At 44.9% G+C, this 23,898-nt stretch overlaps 3 protein-coding genes across 10 annotated transcripts in view; 1 reads left to right on the forward strand and 2 right to left on the reverse strand.

Moving 5' to 3' along the window:
- Positions 1-2,741: 2,741 nt before the first annotated feature.
- On the reverse strand, positions 2,742-19,191 carry NFS1 (NFS1 cysteine desulfurase). Its single transcript, XM_082856593.1, has 13 exons — positions 19,055-19,191; positions 18,329-18,438; positions 17,497-17,613; positions 16,413-16,496; positions 12,957-13,109; positions 10,440-10,533; positions 9,618-9,752; positions 6,708-6,865; positions 6,195-6,300; positions 6,034-6,115; positions 5,314-5,397; positions 4,810-4,899; positions 2,742-3,461 (listed from the first exon to the last, which is right to left on the reverse strand). Exons 1-13 carry the CDS (start codon positions 19,152-19,154, stop codon positions 3,398-3,400), a joined length of 1,377 nt encoding a protein of 458 aa, XP_082712719.1. The 5' UTR covers positions 19,155-19,191; the 3' UTR covers positions 2,742-3,397.
- A 40-nt stretch (positions 19,192-19,231) lies between these two features.
- ROMO1 (reactive oxygen species modulator 1) lies at positions 19,232-20,803 on the forward strand. 2 transcript variants are annotated; one of them, XM_082856640.1, is made up of 3 exons: positions 19,232-19,312; positions 19,499-19,629; positions 20,623-20,803. In XM_082856640.1, the coding sequence occupies exons 2-3, from the start codon at positions 19,499-19,501 to the stop codon at positions 20,729-20,731; spliced, it is 240 nt and encodes a 79-aa protein (XP_082712766.1). In that variant the 5' UTR covers positions 19,232-19,312; the 3' UTR covers positions 20,732-20,803. The 2 variants fall into 2 exon arrangements, with proteins under 2 accessions (XP_082712766.1, XP_082712767.1); XM_082856641.1 differs by having other exon boundaries at positions 19,283-19,312; positions 19,483-19,629.
- A 2,112-nt stretch (positions 20,804-22,915) lies between these two features.
- The window catches only part of RBM39 (RNA binding motif protein 39), a 30,395-nt gene continuing 29,412 nt past the window's right edge, over positions 22,916-23,898 (reverse strand). For all 7 annotated transcript variants that reach the window (XM_082858232.1, XM_082858228.1, XM_082858227.1 and 4 more), the window contains one exon: positions 22,916-23,875. In XM_082858232.1, coding sequence (XP_082714358.1) covers positions 23,775-23,875 — 101 coding nt within the window. In that variant the 3' untranslated portion in view covers positions 22,916-23,774. The remainder of the gene's footprint in view (positions 23,876-23,898) is intronic.

Raw genomic sequence — 23,898 nt, forward strand, 5'->3', positions numbered from 1 at the left:
CTGCTGTGGCCCCGGGTTCAATCTCTGGTCTGGGAACAAAGATCCCCAAAGCCTCCCACAAGCCGCACAGTGTGGCCAAAAAAAAAAAATTGGATTAAATTTGATTTCCAAACTCTCTCCGACATTTGGTTCCGGATCAGGAGGTCTGGCCTCTCAACAGGTCCCTAAACTATAACACCATCCTGCAGCTTGATCTCTTTTGTCAAAACTCGGGAAGGACTCTGAGGTCCCCTACATTCAGGCCTTCATGGCCCTGTCACAAAACCCCAAATTATGACAAACCTGTCGCATATGCCTCTCCAAATTCTGCCCTCGAAGCCTGACACAGATATTCTCCAACATCCCTCCTTTAATCTCCCACGCACTCTTAACCCACTCCCCTCCTACCGCTCCCCCTTCCTATCCCGACACCCTCTCACCTTCCCACCCCTGTTCAGGTGCCTCATATCTGAACACCCTCAACCCCCTGAAAATCTCTTGCCTCTCCATGAGGTGGCCAATGGAGAAAAGGGCACTATTCAAGTTCACATCCCCTTGCCTATATCTGACTTGTCACAAATCAAAACTAAATTGGGATCTTTTGGTCGGGACCCCACCAATTTTATTCGGGAATTCAGAGGAACTCACGGTGGCTTTCGATCTGACCTGACAGGACATCTATGTTGTCTTGACCACCTGTTGTACCCTAGAGGAAAAGTCCTGTATTTGGTCCCTAGGGTGGGCTTGGGCAGATGAAGCACATGCCTGCACCCCTGACAATGCCCATCCACCTGGGGCTGTCCCTGACACAGAACCAAATTGGACATATCAGGCCACCAACACAGGGCCTACATGAGGACAAGGCCGCTGAGATTACATGATTACCTGCCTAATTGAGGGGATGAAAAAGGCTGTCATCAAGCCAGTAACTTACAACAAACTTCATGAAATAACCCAGGACTTCTCTGAAAACCCTACCTTATTTCAAGCCCGCTTAGCTGAAACTATGCATAAATACACAAACCTAAACCCTGAGAGTCCAGGGGGACTAGCTATTCTGGCCGTTCACTTTACCAGCCAAGCTTCACCTGATATCAGACAAAACTCCAAAAACTTGAACAGGGACCCCAAATTCCCTTTGCCGTCCTATTAGATACGGCCTTCAAGGTCTTTAATAACTGGGAGGAGGCCTCGAGAGTCCAAAGGGCTAAACGGGAAGATGAAAGAGGTAAACAAACGGCAGGCCCAATATATGGCAACCGCAATTGTTAGCTTGCTGTCCATTTCGGGCACCCCCATGGCTTGTCCCAGCCAACCAAAGGGGACAGCCGCCCCGGCCCATTCCTGCTTCCACTGCAGCCAACCAGGGCTCTTCAGTTGGGAATGTTCCAAGCCTCTAGGGCCTTGTCTCAACCGCAAGCAACGTGGCCACTGGAAACGCGACTGTCCCTCTCTCCCTCAAGGGGGAGGGCCATCCCCCACTCAAAGGCCCCATGCGCCACAGGGAGGTCCCCAAGCCCCAAGGGCCCCTTCCCAGGGACAAATGCCCTTGACGCCCAAGGGTGACCAGAAGAGACCATAAAAGAAGCCCAGTTTCTCTCCCCCAGCAGACCCCCTCTTGGTCTCGCCTGCTGCTCCCTTGCAGTGTATTCAATAAATCTCGCTTTCTACCCTCACTTCTGACCCAGTAAATTCTTTTATCGCCTGCGTTGCCAGCCCCATCGCCGCACTCCACGGCAATAATGCCATCAGCAGCAACATGGATGGACCTAGAGATTATCATACTAAGCAAAGTAAGTCAGAAAGAGAAAGACAAATACCATATATTACTTATATGTGGAATCTAAAATATGACACAAATGAACGTATCTACGAAACAGAAACAGACTTACAGACATAGAGAACAGACTTGTGGTTGCCAAGGGTCGGGGGGCGAGGATTGGGAGTTCGGGATTAGCAGATGCAAACTAGTATGTATACGATGGATAAACAACAAGGTCCTACTGTATAGCACAGGGAACTATATTCAATATCCTGTGATAAACCATAATGGAAAAGAATATGAGAAAGAGTATATATATGTTTAACTGAGTAACTTTGCTGTACAGCAGAAATTAACACAACATTGTAAATCAACTATACTTCAATAAAATTTTTAAAAATATCTGTGTGATGTACTCTAAAATTTTTTCTCTCACCCTTTCTAGTGCTGGTAACATCCCACCTGTGGTTTCAGACCCACAGTGGAAAAATTCTACTCTGGCTATTTTGGCCTTCTCTCAGTTTCTCAAACACACCGTGTTTTTTTATGCCTCAGGCCCTTTGCTCTTGCTGTTCCTTCTTATTCCTCTCTCATCCCTAGCTCTTTCGATGGCTAGAAATCATGTTTTTTGCTTAACACCTGCTCAAAAAAATCTTTCCTAGTACACCCAGCATGGTAGGTTTTCTCCATTACTTCCCCTTACCACTCTATTTCTGCCATAGCACTCATCACAATCTATAATAGCCTTTTTGTTTAATTCTTACTTTCTGTCTACTAGAATGAAAGCTCAATGAGGGTCCTTTTTGATCCTGTTAACCAGTTTATCCCCAATATCCAGAATAATGTCAGGCACCTGAGAGGCATGCAAATTGTTGACGGAAGAGATAGGCAAGCAGACTCAGCTATGGAAATCAAGTGGAGTGGTAGTCTTACTCCACAATTCCCAAGTACAGATTGGAATTCTCCCTGAGCCTCTCATAAAGTCACAGAATAGAGGAAGGTGATTTTATTTCTCTAATTTGCAGATTAACAATTTTTTTAAAAGAAACATAAATTAGTACAATAATAGGTAGAGTCATACACATATTTCTGGCTCCATTAGGTCAAAAGAAAAGAAGGACAAGAACACAAAGGAGACAAGCCTTCTAAGAAACTTGCTGTTCAGTCTATAGTCAATATGAAAAGGTAGCCTTTGGAGCCACAAAAAAGATGAAATCGTAGATGATTATGCTTGATTCTGAAGGAGTCAATCTCTCTGAGCAGCAGTAAGCAACAACTCAAATGTCCAAGTAGAGCATCAGGGTCCCTGAACAAAGAGCCTTCTTCTGGTTCCTCGGGCTCCCCCCACCAAGGGTATGGGCTCCCCAAGCAGTAGCAATATCATTCATAGCAAATGTCCCTCCTGTTTCAGGATGAGAACATCTACTCACTACAAGACCACAGAAGGACTCCTGGAGAGAAATGGGTAGTGTTCCCCACCAAAGGAGCTGAGGCTGGAGAAAGATAGTTTTCTCATATTTCTGTCTTGGAAGCAGGCCAATGCTGAAGTCAACCGGGCTATACCAATTCTGGTGTGAACATGGAGCAGCCACTGGCTGTGCATGGGTTGATGAGGCAGGAGACGCCAGGCCAGCACAAAGTCAGAGGCCCACTCTTCTAGTGTTGGGTCCACTTGATGCTCTTGAGGTCAATGCCATCCTGCACCATCTCCCAGAGAGGGCTGCCAAAGAGAAGAGGTATTTGGATGAGTGAAGGCTTAGGAAGCAGCCAGCACTGGCTACTAGGCTGTAAGCCTTGACTTGCCTCCATCTGCTCTTGTCTCTCCTCTACCTCCTTGCCCTGAGAGACCCCAACACAAGAGGTTATCAAGTCTTTCTCAGCTATATGTAAGCAACAACTACTGAAGCCCGCGTGCCACAACTACTGAAGCCCGTGCACCTAGAGCCTGTGCTCCGCAACAAGAGAAGCCCCTGCTCGCCGCTGCTATAGAAAGCCAACACGCAGCAAAGAAGACCCCACACGGCCAAAAAAAAAACAACAAAAAAAACCCTAAAGAACTGAATAAATTCAGATGTTTTTCATTATTTAATTAAATTTTATTTATTTGGCTGCATGGCTTGTAGGATCTTAGTTCCCTGACCAGGGATTGAACCCGTGCCCCCTGCAGTGGAAGTGCAGAGTCTTTTTTCTTTTTTTTTTTGAACAGAGAACAGGAGTACTTATTTATTTATTTTAAAATTTATTTATTTATTTATTTTTGGCTGTGTTGGGTCTTCGTTTCTGTGCGAGGGCTTTCTCTAGTTGTGGCAAGTGGGGGCCACTCTTCATCACAGTGCGCGGGCCTCTCACTATCGCGGCCTCTCTTGTTGCGGAGCACAGGCTCCAGATGCGCAGGCTCAGTAGTTGTGGCTCACGGGCCTAGTTGCTCCGCGGCACGTGGGATCTCAACCACTGCACCACCAGGGAAGCCCTGAAGTGCAGAGTCTTAACCACTGGACCGCCAGGGAATTCCCCGTTATTTTATTTTATTTATTTATTTATTTAAAAATTTTTTAATTTATTTTTATTTTTGGCTGTGTCGTTGCTGTGTGCGGGCTTTCTCTAGTTGTGGCGAGTGGGGCTCTGTTGTGGTGCGCGGGCTTCTCACTGCGGTGGCTTCTTTTGTTGCAGAGTACAGGCTCTAGGCGCTCAGGCTTCAGTAGTTGTGGCTCGCGGGCTCTAGAGTGCAGGCTCAGTAGTTGTGGTGCACGGGCTTAGTTGCTCCACGGCATGTGGGATATTCCCGGACCAGGGCCCAAACCCGTGTCCCCTGCATTGGCAGGCGGATTCTTAACCACTGCGCCACCAGGGAAGTCCAGTTCTTTAGTTTTTAAAGACACCTTTTCATACTCTGAAAACAAGTAGCCAAGAGGATCCACTTTCCTGCTTTGTGGTATCTCTAAATCCTAAAATTCAAGGATTCTCAAACTTTAATTTCTGGCAGTGTGAATACACACAGCCTAAGGATAAGAGAGGAGCAGCCAGCACAGCAATTTCTTCCAAAGGGTCTCGGGTACAATAGTGCATACCTCATTTCTCGAAGACGCTTCACATGGTAAATGCACTTCTCCACTGTGTAGTCTACTTCCTCCTCTGTAGTGAAACGGCCGATTCCAAACCTGAAAAAGACACAGAGAGGAGCTCTGCATCAGACCTGTGGCACCAGGGTAAATTCATTCAGCAAATACTCAATGAGGATCTACTCCACAAAAGACATGGAGAGAACATGGTCCTTCCCCTAGAGGGCAGAGTTTCTCCGAACACGGTCTGTGCGCCACCTGAGAATCACTCTAGAAGTTTCCTACTCCTCCTCCAAACCTAATGAATCAGAATCTCTAGTGTGGCACTCAGACCTCTTCATCTTTCACAGACTTCCCAGGTGACAGTCAATAAGGTCTGCGAAACACTGCTCGAGAAACTTTCATGAAGAATGAAGAAGGGATAAGTTTAACTAAATTGAGGAAGACTCTAACAGGAGAATAATAATACAAAAGAGGATGCCTTCCATAAATGCTGCAGCTCAAATGACTGACCTGATAGAAGAGTGAGCTAAATCCTCATCAGTGCCAATTGCTCGAAGGACGTAAGAGGGCTCCAGGGATGCAGAGGTGCAGGCACTGAGGAGAAAGACACAGAGCCTTGCTCAGTTCAGCAATAAATCTGCTTTTGGCCACAAACCTCCAGTCTTGCTCCCACCCCCAGACCCCTGGAGTCATACCATGCAGACAAAAGAGACATTCTAATCTGACACAGCGAAAGGGCCAGACGCTGCTAGCTGCTCTGGCCCCTGTGGAGGATAACTTCCTTGAGAAGGACACTGCCAAAGCATGACAGAGCATGATACCACGTGAGCTAGGTGTGACACCAAGAGGCAGCAGAGCACCAGGTGCTCACTCCCCTACAACCAAATGCATTATCTGTACAGGCCTGGACAGCAGCTAAACCCTTGGTGGCCTCTGAAGCATCCTTGAACTCTGGAGGCCTGTAACAGAACTACCAGAATAACACTAGAACAGATACATGCATCTCCTGGGACCACAAAAGGCACAAAACTCTACCACAGGAGGCCCTCCTAGGGTGGCAAACTTTAGCCTGTGCCCAGCCAGCTAAAAATAGGTGCTTACAAAATGACTTTTACTCTCAACTAAGAGCTCTTGTGCCTGTCATCTCCACAATGGGAAGCTTATTAACCTAACACTTAAAGCCAGACTAACTGGTCCTGCCACAGTCCCTGTCTATCCAATCCAACTCACCTTCCCGAGGATAAGGCAACATCCTTGAGTGCCATCAGCAGACTCTCCCCTTCCACATATGCAAAGGAGAGGTTGATACAGCCTGGAAGAGTGAATTACTATGAGAGAAGGCTCAGAGTCTCCAGCTCTTCCAGATGGGGACAGAATGGGCACGTCTGTACCTGGGTAATGGTGCTCAGGGTCCCCATTCATCACCACATCTGGAAGGCTCTTCATTATCTTCCGTGTCAGTCGTTCTGCTAACTTGGAGATCCGCTTGTGGTCATACTGAGGAGCAGGCAAGGGAGGACTAAGCATAGTGACCATTAACAGCTCAGAAACACACAGGACGAGGAGCCCTGCCCGGTGCCCAGAAGTGACTGTGCATCTGACCCACCTATTGCCCTGTGTTGCTCATGGAGACCACTGTATCCCCAGCACTGAGCACAGAGATGCTCAATAACTGGATAGATGGTTTCAATAACCCAGAATAAATGAGCTGATAACTACTGAAGGGCCTGGATTTTGGAGCCCATAACACCTCCCTCAATAAGATGCCAGCAGCACTGGGACAAAGATGGTTTTCTTAAACCTCCTCTTCTGGCAAAGATCTGACCCAGTCATGCCCAGAAGCCTCAACACAGGAGACCCAGCACAGGGGAAGAATCTGTGGGAGGGAACTGCTCTCCGCATACCTCCATCTCTTGCTGTGCCACCTCACACGCAGCCCCCAGCCCCACCACCAAGGGTGTTGGGACTGTCCCAGACCGCATGCCCCGCTCCTGCCCCCCTCCACTCTGCAGGGCCTCCACACGCACACGGGGCCGGCGGCGAATGTAGATGGCACCAACCCCTGGGAAACAAAGTTTATTACAAAAAAAGAGAAAAAGGAAAATGCAGATGAAACAAAATATCACTTTTCAAAGGGGTCAAAATATTCTTTCAACTTTTCTGTACGCTTGACATTTTTCAAAAAAAAAAGACTGGGGGAAAAGAAGAAACAGCAGCAAAAGCATAATATTTATCAAAATTATTTTGTACCAGAAGGAGTGACAGCCAAAATGGTTTAAAGTAGCTCTCTATGCATGTATAAAATGACATCATGCAATGCAGCATTATTCATAATAGCAAAAAATTGGAAACAACTTAGATGTCCATAATCAGGAAAATGGGCAAATAAATTATGGTACATCCATGCCTGAAATTCAAAGGAGGTGTATAAAAGAATGAGGAAGCGGGCTCCCCTGGTGGCGCAGTGGTTGAGAGTCCGCCTGCCGATGCAGGGGACACGGGTTCGTGCCCCGGTTCGGGAAGGTCCCACATGCTGCGGAGCGGCTGGGCCTGTGAGCCGTGGCCGCTGAGCCTGCACGTCAGGAGCCTGTGCTCCGCAATGGGAGAGGCCACAGTAGTGAGAGCCCTGTGTACCGCAAAAAAAAAAAAAAAAAAAAAAAAGAATGAGGAAGCTCCTGTACTACCACTATAAAATCTCCAAGATACATTGTTAGAACACTGGTGAAATGTGAATAATGTCTGTACTTTAGTTTAAAAAAATTAAAGATGCATTGTTAGGTGAAGATGCAATGAGTGTAGTATGCTACTGTTTGAGTAAAAAGGGGAAGGGGGGAAGTATATATGTGATTATGAATGTATTTATTTATTTATTTTTGGCCACGTTGGGTCTTGGTTGCCGTGCATGGGCTTTCTCTAGTTGCGGTGGGCGGGGCCTACTCTTTGTTGTGGTGTGCGGGCTTCTCATTGCGGTGGCTACTGTTGTTGTGGAGCATGGGCTCTAGGTGGCGCGGGCTTCAATAGTTGTGGCACGCGGGCTCAGCAGCTGTGGCTCGTGGGCTCTAGAGTGCAGGCGCAGTAGTTTCAGTGCACGGGCTTAGCTGCTCCACGGCATGTGGGATCTTCCCAGACCAGGGCTCAAACCCGTGTCCCCTACACTGGCAGGCATATTCCTAAACTCTGTGCCACCAGGGAAGTCCCATATATGTGATTATAAATGCATAAAATAGTTCTAGAAAAATACTCAAGAAACTGTCTCCCTAGGGGGAACTGCATGGCTTAGAGACAGAGGTGAGAGACTTTCCACAGTGTACTTTTTTGCAGCTTTTGAATTTTGAACCATATTACTTTGTCTAAATAGAATAAAAATTTTTAATTTAAAAAAAATTAAAACCTTGAGGGGGAAAAAAAGGGGAGAAGTCAGAATGGAAGTAAAAATTAGCATAATCTCCTAGGGTCTATCAAAACTTAAAAATGTATACAACTTGTGACTCAGCAAATCTGTTTATAGGAATTTCATACCAAAATATGAGCATGAATGTACAAAGATATTCACTAAGTAGCCAAGGGTTTTGAATAGAGTGAGCACTTGCTGAAGGTCACCTTCTCCCTCACAGAACAACTACTGACTTATTGAGGCAGAGACTACAGGTACCATAGCAAGTAAGGCAATGGTTCCCAAATTTATTATGAAGGACCCTAGTTTTAAAATAATTTATGTGCCAAACTGCATTTATTAAGAAATATTTCATTTCCCCATTAAAATAAAATCAAATTCAAGTATTCTACACTGTCTGAATCTCTGCAGTTCCCAGGTTCAGAGAGTCAGTGCTCAGATACTACATCTGGATAGTGAAGGATACAATGTTATCTAAATCTATTTAGATCCTGAGTTCAACAAGCAAGAGTTTGGATAGTGAGGGATACCTGTACACATTTACGTGCTGATCAGAGCTTCTGCTCAATATGAGTTAATTTTATCAAAACAGATTTAGGTACAAAAAAAGCCAATAAGCCAATTTTAGTTAAAGATAGAACACCTGTTGGGCTTACAAAAACACTCTTTACAACCTCTGGGAGCCTTTAGAAGAAGCCCCTCTTATATACTTCCAGGAGTTATCACACCTTTTTCCACAAGGTGTACATCCAGATGACACACCCCGCAGACACAGCAAGCGTACTGGCATAACCAACCACCACAGGCCCTCACCCAAGAGACAGAGAAGGAGTTGTTCATTTTGGATGGCTACCTCCATAAAATAGAGGACAATAGTCTCTTCCTAAAGATTGGGGTGCAGAGGCAGAATTCCAGCTAGAAAACATTCCTAGGCCAATAGGACCATAGGAAACAGACAAGTATCCTTGAGAGATTAATAGGAGCAAAGACTACTAAAACTAGGAACAAACACCAAGAAACATAAAAGCCCATACAATCTTCCCCTAAGGCTAAAGCAAGACACGAGGGAATGAAGAACTCAAAGAATATTGATCTGCAAATCACAGTGGGGTAGACAAGATAACTGGACTTATCCAGCTCATTTGATTGACAAAACCTTTGTTCTTCAACAAAATTAACATCTACATGAAAGTATTTTCTAAAGAGACCAGTAAAGAATGGCCTGCTATATAGTAACTGCTAGAAGCTACCAATAAGCACATGTTCCTAGCTATTGCTAAATGACACTTGCATTCTGCAGGGCACTCTGAATATACAATTTCCTCTGAGAGCAGTGAGAGTGCCCAATGAGTCCCAGGAACACCTGTCAAAGAGTTTGCCGGGAGGTCCAGAGAGGAGGAACTCTAGGAGGGGCTAGTACCTTTTGGACCATAGATTTTGTGACCACTGATGCTCATGAGATCAATTTTCATGTCGTTGACGTCAAGTGGGATTTTTCCAACAGCCTGGGCTGCATCAGTATGGAAATACACCTTTCTGGAACTGCAAATGTGCCCTGAGAAAACAACAAAGGGGAAGAACCAGAGCACAATGTTAGGAAGTAACCTGGCAGTGGTCCCACAATGTACCATGAGATCTAAGGCAAAATTATGCATGGCATTGGCCACTAGCCACATAGTAAATCACTTCTCTCTCTTTCTGTCTCTGTCTCTCATTCTCAGCTCTAGTGTCCTTGACTAGAATAAACAAGAGCAAGTGCAAAACACCCAATCAAAACACCCCAGATATTCTGATTCATAAGACTCTTCCTACCTCATTAACACTGGCCTTTCAATATATCAGATTAACTTTTAGATCCTTTTGATTTAAAAGAAGCAAAGATTAACAGATCTATTTGCTAATGTACCTAAGAGGTTACAGGGCGAGTGCCTCTGGCTCTATGAGCATAGTAAAGAGATGTTCTAAAACAAAAAAGGTAAAAGAGGAAGAGAAAAAAGGTGGAGGTTTTTTGTTTTGTTTTCTGCACCAAGTGCAATAAAATGAAAACAACATAAAGGGTACTACACCTGGATTCAAATACTAGCTGTGCTATTTACAATATGTCCTTGATCAAGGAACTGAAGCTCTCTCTCTCTTAGTTTCCTTACCTCATTCTATAAAGTGTTACAGCTCCTAGTCCAGTCCTGCTCCTCAGATGGATCTCAGTGGTGGGCAAGCGTCAGGGTCCACCCATGATACTCACCTATTTCTGCAATGGGTTGCTTCACTCCAATCTCATTGTTCACAGTCATGACTGAGACCAGACTGGTATCCGGCTGGATGGCAGCCTCTAGTTCCTAAGAACATCAGGAGTAAGGAAACTATATAGTACCAACAAAGTCCTCCCTAACTCAGAATGTATGCAAGCTTAGTCTTGATGAAAAGGGGCCTTTCACTACACACCTACCGGAGTGGGTAAAATTAAAATAGTGACAACACAAAATGCTGGCAAGGAGGCAAAGAAACTGGATCACTCATATACTACTGGTGGGAACCTAAAATGGTACAACCACACTGAAAAACAGTTTGATAGTTTTTGTTTCTTATAAAACTAAACATGAAATTACCATATGACCCAGTAGTTGCACTCTTGGGCATTACCTCAGGGAAATGTAAACTTAAATTCACACCAAAAAACCGACACATAAATGTTCATGGTAGCTTTATTCATAATAGCCAAAACCTAAAAACAACCCAGATGTCCTTCAACAGGTAAATGGTTAAAGAAACTGTATACTTCCATTACATGGAATACTATTCAGCAATAAAAAGGTACAGACTACTGAGACATGCAACAACTTAAATGACTTGCCAAAGACTTATGCTAAATTAAAAGAGCCAATCCTAAAAGGTTACGTACTATATTATTCCATTTACGTAACATTATTGAAAAGACAAAATTAAAGAAATGGAGATCAAATTAGTGGTTTTAAAAGAAGACCATGGGACTTCCCTGGTGGTCCAGTGGTAAAGAATCCGCCTTACAATGCAGGCGGATCTGATCTGGGTTTGATCCGTGGTCAGGAAACTAAGATCCCACATGCCATGGGGCAACTAAGCCCATGCACCACAACTACCGAGCTCGCGTGCCCTGGAGGCTGCGTGCCACAACTAGAGAAGAGAAAACCCGCAGGCCGCAACTAGAGAGAAGCCCACGCACCACAATGAACAGCCTGCGCGCCACAACAAAAGATCCTGCATGCCTCAACAAAGATCCTGCGTGCCACAACTAAGGCCCGACGCAGCCAAAATTAAAATAATTAATTAATTAATCAATCTTAAAAAAAAAAGACCATGAAGCGTCATTGTAGTGATAGTTACAATGAAACTACACATGTGATGAAACTGCATAGAGCTAAACACACACACAAGTGTGTACAAGTAAAACTGGGGAAATCAGAGCAAGATGGATAGATTCTATCAACATCAATATCCTGGTTGTAATATTATACTATACTTCTGTAAGATGTTATCATTAAGGGAAACTGATAGAGGGTACATGAGATCTCTCTGTATTACTTCTGACAACTGCATGAGAATCTATAATTATTTAAAAATTAAAAGTTTAATAAAAAAAAAGAGGGGGAGCCTTTCCTACATAAGGTTGTCAGAGTAAAAAGCAGCAAAGAACAAAGTAAGTAGTAAAAAACAAGGCTACTATTTTCAACACTGAGGTAGGGACCACATTTGACTAAAATATTTATCTTAAAGAAACTAGTAATCAACCTTCCAACATCTATTATACTTTCCCTGACACTGGTCTAAGGTAGTTCTCAATGTTATGTTTCTCTCAGTTTCTTGTTTACTTCCTTTATTGCATATATCCCAATTCATAATTATTTCATTTATGTGTTTGTTTACATGTTAACTGTCCCCTTCACTAGAATATAAGCTCCTTGAAGGCAGAGACTAACATCCTACTTAATGGTGAAAGCTTTCATCTAAGATCAGGAAGAAAACAAGGGTATCTGCTCTCACCACTTTTATTCAGCTGGGCAAAAAAAAGAAATAAAAGTCCTCCAGGTTGCAAAGAAAATAGTAAAATGATCTCTATTTGCACATCACAGGGATCTGTCCAGGGATGGATTTGTCTAGGGATGTCTAGGGATGCTGATATCCAAAATTTGGTGGAGAAGATACTCGGACCCAAAATTGACATATAAAGATATGGGGGCTTCCCTGGTGGCGCAGTGGTTGAGAGTCCGCCTGCCGATGCAGGGGACACGGGTTCGTGCCCCGGTCTGGGAAGATCCCACATGCCGCGGAGCGGCTGGGCCCATGAGCCATGGCCGCTGAGCCTGCGCGTCCGGAGCCTGTGCTCTGCAATGGGAGAGGCCACAACAGTGAGAGGCCCGCGTACCGCAAAAAAAAAAAAAAAAAAAAAAAAAAAAGATATGGGCCCAAAAGGGAAATATTATTCACAAAAACTACACCTACTCTTTTGAATGATGAGAAACATCAGTGCAGGGAGAAGGAGGCCAGAGCTTTCCCGCGATGGCTGTCACACAGACCAGGAAGCACCAAAAAAGCTGAGAAACAAATCTTCCGCAAAAAAGGAGGATGGTACACACTCAAGGGGAACATACTCTGAGTCACACTGCAAGGCATATTTCTCTAAACCCCTCCGTCACCATTAGATCTAGTCCTTCAAGCTCCAGCTGAGGCTGAAGAGATAGATTTATAGGCTGAAGCCAGGCTCCTCCTATTTTGTCCCTCTTACCTTCAGGTCGATGATCCCACTCTTCTTCACTGGGAGGTACGTGACCTGAAAGCCCTCAGCTTCCAGTGAACGGCAGGAGTCCAAGACACATTTGTGTTCTGTCTGCGTGGTGATCAAGTGCTTTTTCCGTGATCTGTAGAACCTGGCCACCCCCTAGAAATTGGCAGTGGTGAAAGGAAGAAGAATATACTCAGAGAGACAGCACTGACTTCCATCCTAGTTGTAGGGAGTAAGTGGACAAGGGCAATATGCTCCAACATCAATTATCTGACACCAATTGCATGTCCTATAATTCAATTTAATTCTGACACTAACTATCCCAAATTAGCGCAAATCCCACAGGTTAAGGGCCTCAGTCCCGCAAGACTGCCTCCACTTCAGATGCCAGCCGTAAGGCCTAGGTGTCACAAGTCACCCACCCATACTTCCCCAGCTGGCTACAGGGCTTCCCACAGTCCCCTAAGGTTCAATAATTCTCTGTGATTCACAGAACTCAATGAAAACACTATATTACTATCATAGCTTTATCACAAAGGATACAACCCAGGAACAGCCAAATGGAAGAGATGCACAGGGTGAGTTCTGCGGCAGGGAGGGGCACAGAGTTTCCATAACCTCTCCCCGTAAATCTAAGAATGCCACCTTCCAGTACAACCATGAGTTTGCCAACCTGGAAGCTCCTCTGAGTTTTGTTTTCCAGAGTTTTTATGGGGGTTTCATAACACAGGCACAACTGATTAAATCATTGGCCATATGACTGGACTCAATCTCCAGCCTCCTTCTCTTCCCCAGATGAAAGTTACAACTCTCTAATCACATTCTTGGTCCTTCTGGAGTGGCCAGCATGTCCCTTGAAACTATCTAAGGGCCCACCATGAATCACTTCATCACCAGAAACTCAGGTATGGCAAAGGGGCTTGTTATGAATAACAAAACACATTCCTAGCATTCAGGAAACTGCAAGGTTTTAGAAGCCCTGTGCCAGGAACACAGGACAAAGACCAAATATATTTTTTATTGCACCATAGGTGGAAAATGGGGAACATTGCTATCCTTGCATCCCAGGAAAAGTCTGTCTCTTTTATTTCTATTTAAATACAAAACATGCAAATATGGTGATACCCAAAGCTGGCAGTGCAGAAGTGAAACTCATAGACGCATTCCTTGCTGATAGCATTATTTACACTATAATCTCTTCAGAAATCATTTACAAAGATGTCTTAAAAGCTGAATTCACACTCTTTACTGTGATTCCTCTTTTGGGAATTTACCTTAGGGCAGCGGTCCCCAACCTTTTTGGCCCAGGGACCAGTTTCATGGAAGACAGTTCTTCCATGGATGTGGGGGAGGGGGCAGGGTTCAGGCAGTAATGAGAGCGACGGCGAGCGGCAGATGAAGCTTCACTCGCTCGCCCGTCTGCCGCTCACCTCCTGCTGTGCAGCCTGGTTCATAGACCGGTAGCGGTCCATGGCCCGGGGGTTGGGGACCCCTGCCTTAGGGAAATATTTCAAAGGATAGATGAAGCTTTAGAGACAAAATATGCTTTAGTTATATTTACAATCCTTAAAAAAATAGAAAGAGTAAACACCAACAACAGAGAAATGAACAGTAAACTGCAATAACACAACTCCATGAAAAAGAATATAGTTAGTTATATTAAAAACTATCGAGTTTGAAATGGAAAAACATAGGATATGTTATTAATGGTTACAGAAGAATAAATGTAGCATGCTACAATATGTGAAAATATTAAAAGCAAATTCATATGTATGTATAATTTGTTTTCTAGAACAATACTAAACAGACTTGAGGTTAGAATAGGGGAGGAAGAAGTGGAAGACCTACACTTTATTTTAAACCTTTCCATAGGGTTAAAAAAAAAAAAATCTCACCACATATGCATGAATTCCTTTAAAAAAATTATAATAAATAAAATGTGCAACCCAGTCCCTCCCAGAGCTTATAAGAATACTACTTTAAAAGCAGAATATGGGGCTTCCCTGGTGGCGCAGTGGTTGAAAGTCCGCCTGCCGATGCAGGGGACATGGGTTCGTGCCCCGGTCCGGGAAGACCCCACATGCCGCGGAGCGGCTGGGCCCGTGAGCCATGGCCGCTGAGCCTGCGCGTCCGGACCCTGTGCTCCGCAACGGGAGAGGCCACAACAGTGAGGGGCCCACGTACCGCAAAAAAAAAAAAATAAAAAAAAAAAAATAAAAAAGCAGAATATGAAACTAATTAGGCCAAAATTATAACTACATAAAAACTGTATGTTCTTGAGGACAAGGAACATAAAAATGAAAACATTAGAAGTTCCCTCCCCACCTCCTATCTCACTTACCCAAAGTGTTGAATCCTCTAATAGCAGACAGATATTTACTCTACCCGTCCAGGAGACCAGAGGAAAGCTGTCGCAACTACTCTAGCAATCCTTGGCCTCTAGGTTTGGGAATCTGCGGAAACCTTCAAAGCAAACATTTTCTAAGTTCTGAAAATGCTCCCCATTCCAGAAACCATTCTCATCTTTGGAGAGACCACACCCCTGGCTCTGTGGCCTCTGCAGTCCCAAGGAAGGATACCTTCCTTCTAAAGGGATCAGGCAGAGTACTGATGACTCTGGAACCTGGTCCATGTCTAGGCCTCCTTTACTCAGTCCAAGGTCAGAAAAAGCCATACTGGCAACACAGGTGAGAGACAGTGGTGAGAGGGGGTAGAGCCAGAGTTGAACCTACAGCAGCCCACAATTTATCAGAGCCTTGGTATTTACACAAGTGACTCTGGCAACCAGACCCAGTCAGACGTGTTTATGTTCTGTGAAACACCGACATGACTACTGAGACTGGAATTTTACTTTTGTTAGCACCGAAGATCGGTAGGTCCTAAGGATAGAGTGACTAATCTCAGAATGGGTGATCAAGTGAACGTCTGCAGAAGGCACCACAGCAACCAGTACAAAACGGGGACATCTAAAGAAAACAGGAGGAACTTGCTGCAGACAGATCTCGTCAGAAAGAAAGGGAAGGCTGAGAGGAAGGCAGCCCTGAAATCACAGATATGTGTGAAGCTGGTAACAAGAAGCAGAGAAATATATCCAATTACAAGTGTATTCTGGACTTCACTGTGACTAGATCAAAAGGATGGGGAAAAGGGTTGAGTCACCATTATTTACTCTTTGAAGTAGCTGCCGTCCATAACACCACATGGCTGATGGTCCAAGAGCCACCTCCTTTCCTATCCAACTACCTCACTGAACTCAGTTCAACAGGAGCAAAGACTTAAGATAGAGTAGACTGCAAAGGGCTGAAGGAAGCAACAAATCAGAAAGAGTATGTGTCTGTATTTTCTTCACAATAGGGTGAAAGTGGGTAGCTGGGAAATATATATGAGCCTAAATGATGGCAGGACACCACCTCCCAGGTCAGGAAAGCCCAGATATGCCCTTTGGTTCCCTTCTCTTACCTTAATTGCTATGTTGTTGGATTCAGTAGCACCACTAGTGAAGATAATCTCACGAGGATCAGCCCCAATCAGAGATGCTACTTGCTGCAAGCCAAGAAACAAAAATAAGTAGCATCAGTTCCCTAGGCAGGAATGCAGCTGCAGAGACAACTAAGACAAAGGTCTGGAGCAAGAAGAGCTCCACTGTATTCTATCAACTGCTCAAGAAGCAGCTCTGTACCCACTAGAATCAGACAAGGGGATATATTCAGCTACATCCCAGATCCCAGGCTCTTTTCCAGCCCAATACAAAATAATAACTTTGGTGTTTTTGAAAAAGCACTTATTGAGCTCTTAGTATGTATATGCATCATGTTAATAAACACATCACCAGGGCTTCCCTGGTGGCGCAGTGGTTGAGAATCTGCCTGCCAATGCAGGGGACACGGGTTCGAGCCCTGGTCTGGGAAGATCCCACATGCCGCGGAGCAACTAGGCCCGTGAGCCACAACTACTGCGCGTCTGGAGCCTGCGCGTCTGGAGCCTGTGCTCTGCAACAAGAGAGGCCGCCACAGTGAGAGGCCCGCACACCGTGATGAAGAGTGGACCCCACTCGCTGCAACCAGAGAAAGCCCACGCACAGAAACGACAACCCAACACAGCCAAAAATAAATAAATAAATAAATATATAAACACGTCACCAGAATTGTCTGATTTAATCCACCCAATAACGCCAAGAAGTAGGAACTACTACAATTTCTATTTTCTTTTTCTTTCTTTCTTTCTTTTTTTGGCCATGTTGGGCGGATTGCAGGATCTTAGTTCCCCAACCAGGGATCGAACCCAGGCCCTTCCCAATCTCCATTTTCAGTGTGAGGAAACTGAGGCTTCGAGAAATCAGATGACTTGCCACAGGTCACTTAGCTAGGAAATGTGGGAACTAATCAAATGCCTTCAGAGGGACTCCAAAGGCCTGTTCTTTGAATCTCTTCCTGAGAGAGCCCCAAGCCATTTCCACCTCCACCCACAGCTACAAAAAAAGAAATGCCTCTCACAGGCCACTGACCCTCTGACATCAGAACCTCCTGGAGTCCTCTGTACTAACCTGGCGAGCACGTTCCATGGCTGCCTCACTCTCCCAGCCATAAGCATGTGTCCGGGAATGTGGGTTCCCATAGTAGTTGACTAGGTAAGGGAGCATGGCATCAAGCACCCGAGGGTCCTGAGCATAACAGAATAGATCAGTCTCCTTGAGCCCATAGTTTACTCGGGCCCCACTCCATCCCCTGAGACCTGCCCAACCTGCCTCAGCACACTCCTAACCCTTCAGACCCTGCCTAGATTAGGCCTCAAACATTCTTACATCCCCTCAGGTACTAACCAAATGTTAGCCTAATATACTCCCCTACCAACCCATCTTAAATCAGATTATTCTACCATCTGCTCAGATAATCTACAAACATTGCCCTATTCTGATAGCCGTGTCTGCAGGTGTTTCCACTCCTGCCAAGAAATGTGATCTACGAGAGCCCAGGACATGACAGAGTCCACATGTTGATGAAAACGTGCATTAATATTCAAGCGTTTATCATGCGCCAGGCGCTGTTCTAAGGGCTACTTTATGTCTTTTAACCTATTTAATTCTTGCCCAAATTCACGTAGTAAGCAGCAATCTGGCTAATTCCAGAGCCTATGCTTTTAACTACTACCAGAGTGCCTGCACTGAGTGATGTGTCCAAGATCAATAGCTAGTAAGGAGTAAAGCCATTTCTAGAGGATTACAGCTTAAGCCTCCTGACTCCTGGCTCATTGCTTTTCCCAACACACAGTTCTCAATGGCTCTTACTTCTACAGGGATTCAGCCATTTCTGTGCATTGCCACTTCTACAATATAATTCCTAAAAACAGCTTGGGGAAAGCTGCCCCTCGATCCTTACCAGAGGAGTTGTAGCTTGCACATCCATATACAGAGGTCGCAGCACTGATTCCGCCTCCGGAGCAGTGGCTGCATCTGAGGGAACAGCAGACTGGGGAGCATGGTCTACAACTGACAAAAAATAGAACGGAGTGGCCACGTGAGAGGATGCAACTCTGCACACAGGGCATCCAAGACAGCAGAAGGTAAAAGCTGGATGGAGGTGAGATAAATTTAAGGGGTGCTGAGGTCGAATCTCAGTGGAAAAGGAAACAAAACATCAGAAAACTTGAGCCAACTGTAAAAAGAGGTAAGGGAGAGAGACAGGGTTCTTGGAGGGGGGTGCTGAGACAACATTCAAATTGCATAGTCGGGAGTGAGGAGACCTCTGAAAGGGCAAAGCCACTGAGAAGGAATGTGGAGACGGTATGTAAGATCTCCTTCAAAGGTTACTGGCTGGACGACTGGCATCTCTAAAATTTGGCCAGGAGAGGTCCGAAGGCCGAGCATCAAGGGCTCTGAGGGCCTGCAGGGAAGGATCTGAAGTGCGGGAGGGGGGCGCGCGGCGAAGTCAACCGTTCGGAGGGCCGGCATGAGAAAGTTTGAGGGGTGCAGCCAAGAGGAAGGGTCAGAGGGTCTGGGTAGCGGGCGGAAGAGGGAGGCTCCTGAATATGCAGGTGCGTCCCCACGCCCAGGGAAGAGATCCTCGCCTCCGGGGAAGTGGCAGCGAGAGAGCCCCGGAGCGTACCGCGCAGGCGCAGCCCCCGAGTGGGTGCCTTCGCCCTCGGCCACAGAGCGGCGGGGGCGGCCGCGGCCACCAGCCTCCAAGAGGTTCTCAGTAGCATCATCTCGGTGGCAGTCCTGCGCCCGAAGCGGCTGCCGTCCCCAGCTACACGCCCCCGGAAGTACTACTCCGCGCCCCGGAAGCGGTTCCTCTGGCCGCGAGTGCGCTCCGCCTCGCGTTCCGTGTGAGACGTGGAGCTAAGCGACCAAGGCCGCGAGCAAGGTAAGGTGGGGCACCGTGGCGCGGGGACTCGAACGCTCAGCGGGTGATGGAGCCGGGCTACACCCTTCTTTTCCTTCCCGGATTTTCCCGAACCCTCCGGCCTGCTCCCTGCCCCACCTCCTACGCCCCCTGCCCGACTCGGGCTGGCGGCTAGGCCCACACTCCCCAAGCCTTCGAACTCCGCAGATGCCGGTGGCCGTGGGCCCCTATGGACAGTCACAGCCAAGCTGCTTCGACCGAGTGAAGATGGGCTTTGTGATGGGTTGCGCCGTGGGCATGGCAGCCGGGGCGCTCTTCGGCACCTTTTCCTGTCTCAGGTGAGGGGCATGGGCCGTGATCTCTGGGCGGGACTACCGGACTTTCCCGCCCCCCTCGGCCTGCCGCTGGAATAGAGCCTACTTCTTTCCAATTCCCTCGCTGCCCTATAACGAGCGAGACTGATTTCCTAACCACCTTCAGTCTGGGAGGACAGGTTGGAAGCCTAAATGGTTGAGAATATGAGCTCTGACTCAAACCACTCAATGGCCCCTTACTCATTTTGTAACCTTAGGCAAGTTGGAGCCTGGGTTTCAAGTGTAAAATGAGGTCAGTAACCTCTACATCATATAGAGTTATAAGGCTCAAATCAGAGCACACTTAGCACACAATCTGGCACGTATTAAGTGCTCAATAAAAGGCTGTTCTTACCGTCTTCCTGCTGTTATATTTATTTCCAATTGCGCATAGCGAAACAAACGATTAAATTTACTGGGAACAGGATGTAGAAATTAAGCAGATAAACTCTACACCCTGTCATTTCCACACATAAGAGAGACTATTCCCATTTTTCCAGATTGTAAATTATCATTTACTGAGCACTTACTGTCAGTCACGGTGCTAAATGCCCTGTTATCACGACAGGGCTGTGAAAGCTGTGCTCCTCATTTTACACTTGACACAGCCTGTAAATTGCATTCTTAGTTCTTGAACCCACGTCTGACATCCCTATCATTGTTTTAACACTAGGAAACCGTCTAAAAGACAGATGTCTTATTGGATCATAAACCAGCACAAAAAAATGGTTTCCCTGTCCATGTACTTTATACTGCTTCTGTTGCCTCCCACAAACAGAAGTCAGTTGATACATTCATCAGAATCCACCTAGAGACCCTAACGGACCCTTTTCCTTGGCATTACACAACCCATATGGGAAGAGAAAATATCCTGCCAGACTTCAGCAGTGCCCATTATAAACACAAATTGTAAAAGGGCAGTTAATGTTCCCTGCATTTTTGTTCCCAATTGGCCCCATCTTGGTTTCCTCCTCTCAGGATCGGAATGCGGGGTCGGGAGCTGATGGGCGGCATCGGGAAAACCATGATGCAGAGTGGCGGCACCTTTGGCACATTCATGGCCATTGGGATGGGCATCCGGTGCTAATCAGGGCAGTGGTTGCCCACAACATCCACCCCCTCCCATCATTCCCAGCCCATGTACTATAATAAAACAAGTCTGAGTATTCTGAGTTTCTGTTAGCATTTTTTCTCTCAGCCTGTTACCCAGCTCGGTTAGAGATCTTTGCAGGTGAGCTAGTGAGGTTTGGTGTCTTGTTTCACAAGACCTTTCTGTTAATCCAAAGTTGGGGGGACTTCCCTGGTGGTCCAGTGGCTAAGACTAGGTGCTCCCAATGCAGGGGACCCGGGTTTGATCCCTGCTCAGGGAACTAGATCCCACATGCCACAACGAAGACCCAGCGCAGCCATAAGTACTTTTTAAAAAAAGTTTAGAATGATTCTGCATACCTGGGACTTTTCATAGATTCTAGTAAATCCTTATTATTCAACCCTTTAAGGTTGATGCTATTAGTTTTTCACCTTTAAAATGTTAAGTCTAGATTTTCCTTAAGGTCACAAGGTTAGCTATTACATTGTTCACCCAAAAATTGTCCTTCAGATATGACTTGATCAGAAAAAAGAACAAATTCAAACCAACTAACCTCTCAGCTTCATGAATCCCAGATAATTTTCTAACCAGCCACCAGTGAAGATGTAAACTTTACCAACTGACCCCCCCCATTCTATTAATTGGCTTAAGGTAGTTTCGTTTCCCTCACCTGTACAAGCAACATATTCCTTGATATTGCCGAGTTCCCCTCAAATATTTCTCAATCATTAAGAAGATGGTAATAAATGTTATAATACACTACACTGGAATATTTGGGGGGCATAAAGACACTCAGATCTAACTGCAATCAAGGACACTCCCAGAAATTACAGCACCTAAAAAAAACACAACCAAATTGGATGTTGTCTCAGGAATTGATTAAAGGATCTCACTCCGAATAGCCATTTGAGCTATCTTCTATTTGACTGAACTCTTTAACAAATTTGCTTTGAACATCATTTACAACCCAAATTTCTTTTAGCTAGCTTTGGCTATGTTGGGTCTCCGTTGCTGTGCACGGGCTTTCTCTAGTTGCGGTGAGCAAGGGCTACTCTTGCACGGGTTTCTCATTGTCGTATCTTCTCTGGTGGGGCACAGGCTGCAGTAGTTGTGGCGCAGTGGTTTAGTTGCTCTGCGGCATGTGGGATCTTCCTGGACCAGGGCTCGAACCTGTGTCCCCTGCATTGGCAGGCGGATTCGTAACCACTGCGCCACCAGGGAAGCCCTACAACCCAAATTTCATTCTTTGGTGGTGGGCAAATTTTTGCCACGTCTTAACAGATGAGATTAAATAACATCTGAAGGCACCTTTGCAGGCCCAGTTCCCTAGAAAGGAATGACAGAACAAACCTGATAGTAACTTGATCCAAGAATACATTTTTAATTACTAGGAGATAATCTGGAAAGAAAAAAGTTGGCATTATGTATGTCTCTGCCACCCAATAACACTGCTGCTTGGTGTTCAAAAATAAAGTTGAATCTTGAAATTTTTCTTCAGGTTAAATAACTGAAGCAAGTAAGGGAATTACAAACATCCCTCAAAAGGGTTGGTAGAAAACTGTGATGCCTCTAAATTCAAACTGAGTTATCTTGATATCTGAATAAACCTGTAATACTTATGATTCAGCCCTAACAAATCAATACAGTAGTAACAGAAATTCAGGCAGGTGAGGAAATCAGTATTGGAAGGAGCAATTAGCAGCAACATCCCCTACTCAAAAGATTCAACCTAGACACAAAAACTTGAAGCAGAGTTCAGAGTACAAATCATGAAGGGTTGCTGCCCAAGTAAAGTTAAAGCTCAAAAATGCAGTTAAATCAATTTGGGAAACCAGTTTGAACTGCCATTTTCTCCAGTATTTGCTTTTAAATAACAAGGCATTTTTTTCCCCCACAAATACGTCCAGAAAACGTAGGAGAGACTTAAGGATGCCCAGGTTTGAGGCCTGGTCAAATCAGTTTGGTTTTCTTTTGGTAAGTTCCTCAGTTTTGATATAATACCTTAAATAAGTAGTACGGTACTAAGACTGATACAGAGGAATGTAGAGGGACAACTTGAGGGCAACAGTTTCACTAAGAATTTTCCCAAAGAGGCAACTAAAAAGTCAAAGAAACTAATATTCTATTTCCAAGTTTCTGTGACTTTAAAACATTTCAAAAATGAAGATTTCTTGTGGCCTTTTTAAGAGAATTTTATTTGAGTGGTTCTTACAAAGATTGTTGCAATATGAAAGTCATTTGTTTGATAGAAATATCAAGCTGTCTTGTCAAACACACTGAAGTAACCCAAAAATATATTTCAGAGCTCACAGAGCTTAAAAAGAGCAAAGATTATATGCAACCAGACAAAACCTATTTCTGCATTTCCTATTTCTTGCTCAGACTGCTTTGCTTATCAGACTGTCACTAAACATCTTGAGGAAATGCAGGGATCATTTTGTTTGGAATCTTAGACACACCCGAACACATAATATTTACAAAGAAACTTTTACAGATACATTAATTGAAAAGATACCATCCAGAAATGTAATTTTGAAATCTCCTTTTCTTGCCAGTTGATCAGAATGCAAGATGAGATGTTAATCAAACAGCCCTTTTAGCTGTCTTGAATTTCCATAAACTATGTATTCCAGAAACCTCTGCTAAACCATTAACCAAATATCAACATTAGTGAAATGTAACTGCTGTGTAAAAAGTTAGGCTTCTGAAACATTAAAAACATCATTACATCCCTGTCTGCCTTTTTATGTTAAGCACATTTGTTCCCCTAGAGCTATTCCTATAGATCCTTAATGTAATTTTCTACATGTACATTTAAAAGGCAGAACAAGAGAACAGCTTTGTATACAGTGGGATTTGCTAGTTAGGGAGAATGAGCACACTGCATTCCTGTTAACATTTTTATTTTTTCAAGGTAACAGGAACTGTATACAAATGACAGCAGACCCTTGCCTCTTTATTTTTATCTAAATAAAAGATAACTCAAGATGAATTCTCAAGAAAGAAAAAAAGCTATGTACATAAGGAACTATATTTTCCTTCATCGTCTACTTGGAACCAGTAGTTGTGTTGCTGTCATGGAATCAGGAAAGAGGTTGTGGTAAGTTGGAAGAGGTACATACGCTGCTGTTATCATTTTACCTGTTGAAAGAAACACATATGGT

The sequence above is a fragment of the Leucopleurus acutus genome (genome assembly GCF_964270905.1).
Source record: "Leucopleurus acutus genome assembly, chromosome: 16".
Taxonomy (NCBI): domain Eukaryota; kingdom Metazoa; phylum Chordata; class Mammalia; order Artiodactyla; family Delphinidae; genus Leucopleurus; species Leucopleurus acutus.

Coding starts and splice junctions, on each gene's coding strand:
- NFS1 (XM_082856593.1), bottom strand. CDS start 19,154: ATGATGCTACTGAGAACCTCTTGGAGGCTGGTGGCCGCGGCCGCCCCC. Junction 18,439..19,054: donor TCGGGGGCTGCGCCTGCGCG/GTACGCTCCGGG, acceptor ATTTTTTGTCAG/TTGTAGACCATGCTCCCCAG. Junction 3,462..4,809: donor AAGCGTCTTCGAGAAATGAG/GTATGCACTATT, acceptor TCTCTTTGGCAG/CCCTCTCTGGGAGATGGTGC.
- ROMO1 (XM_082856640.1), top strand. CDS start 19,499: ATGCCGGTGGCCGTGGGCCCCTATGGACAGTCACAGCCAAGCTGCTTC. Junction 19,630..20,622: donor GGCACCTTTTCCTGTCTCAG/GTGAGGGGCATG, acceptor TCCTCCTCTCAG/GATCGGAATGCGGGGTCGGG.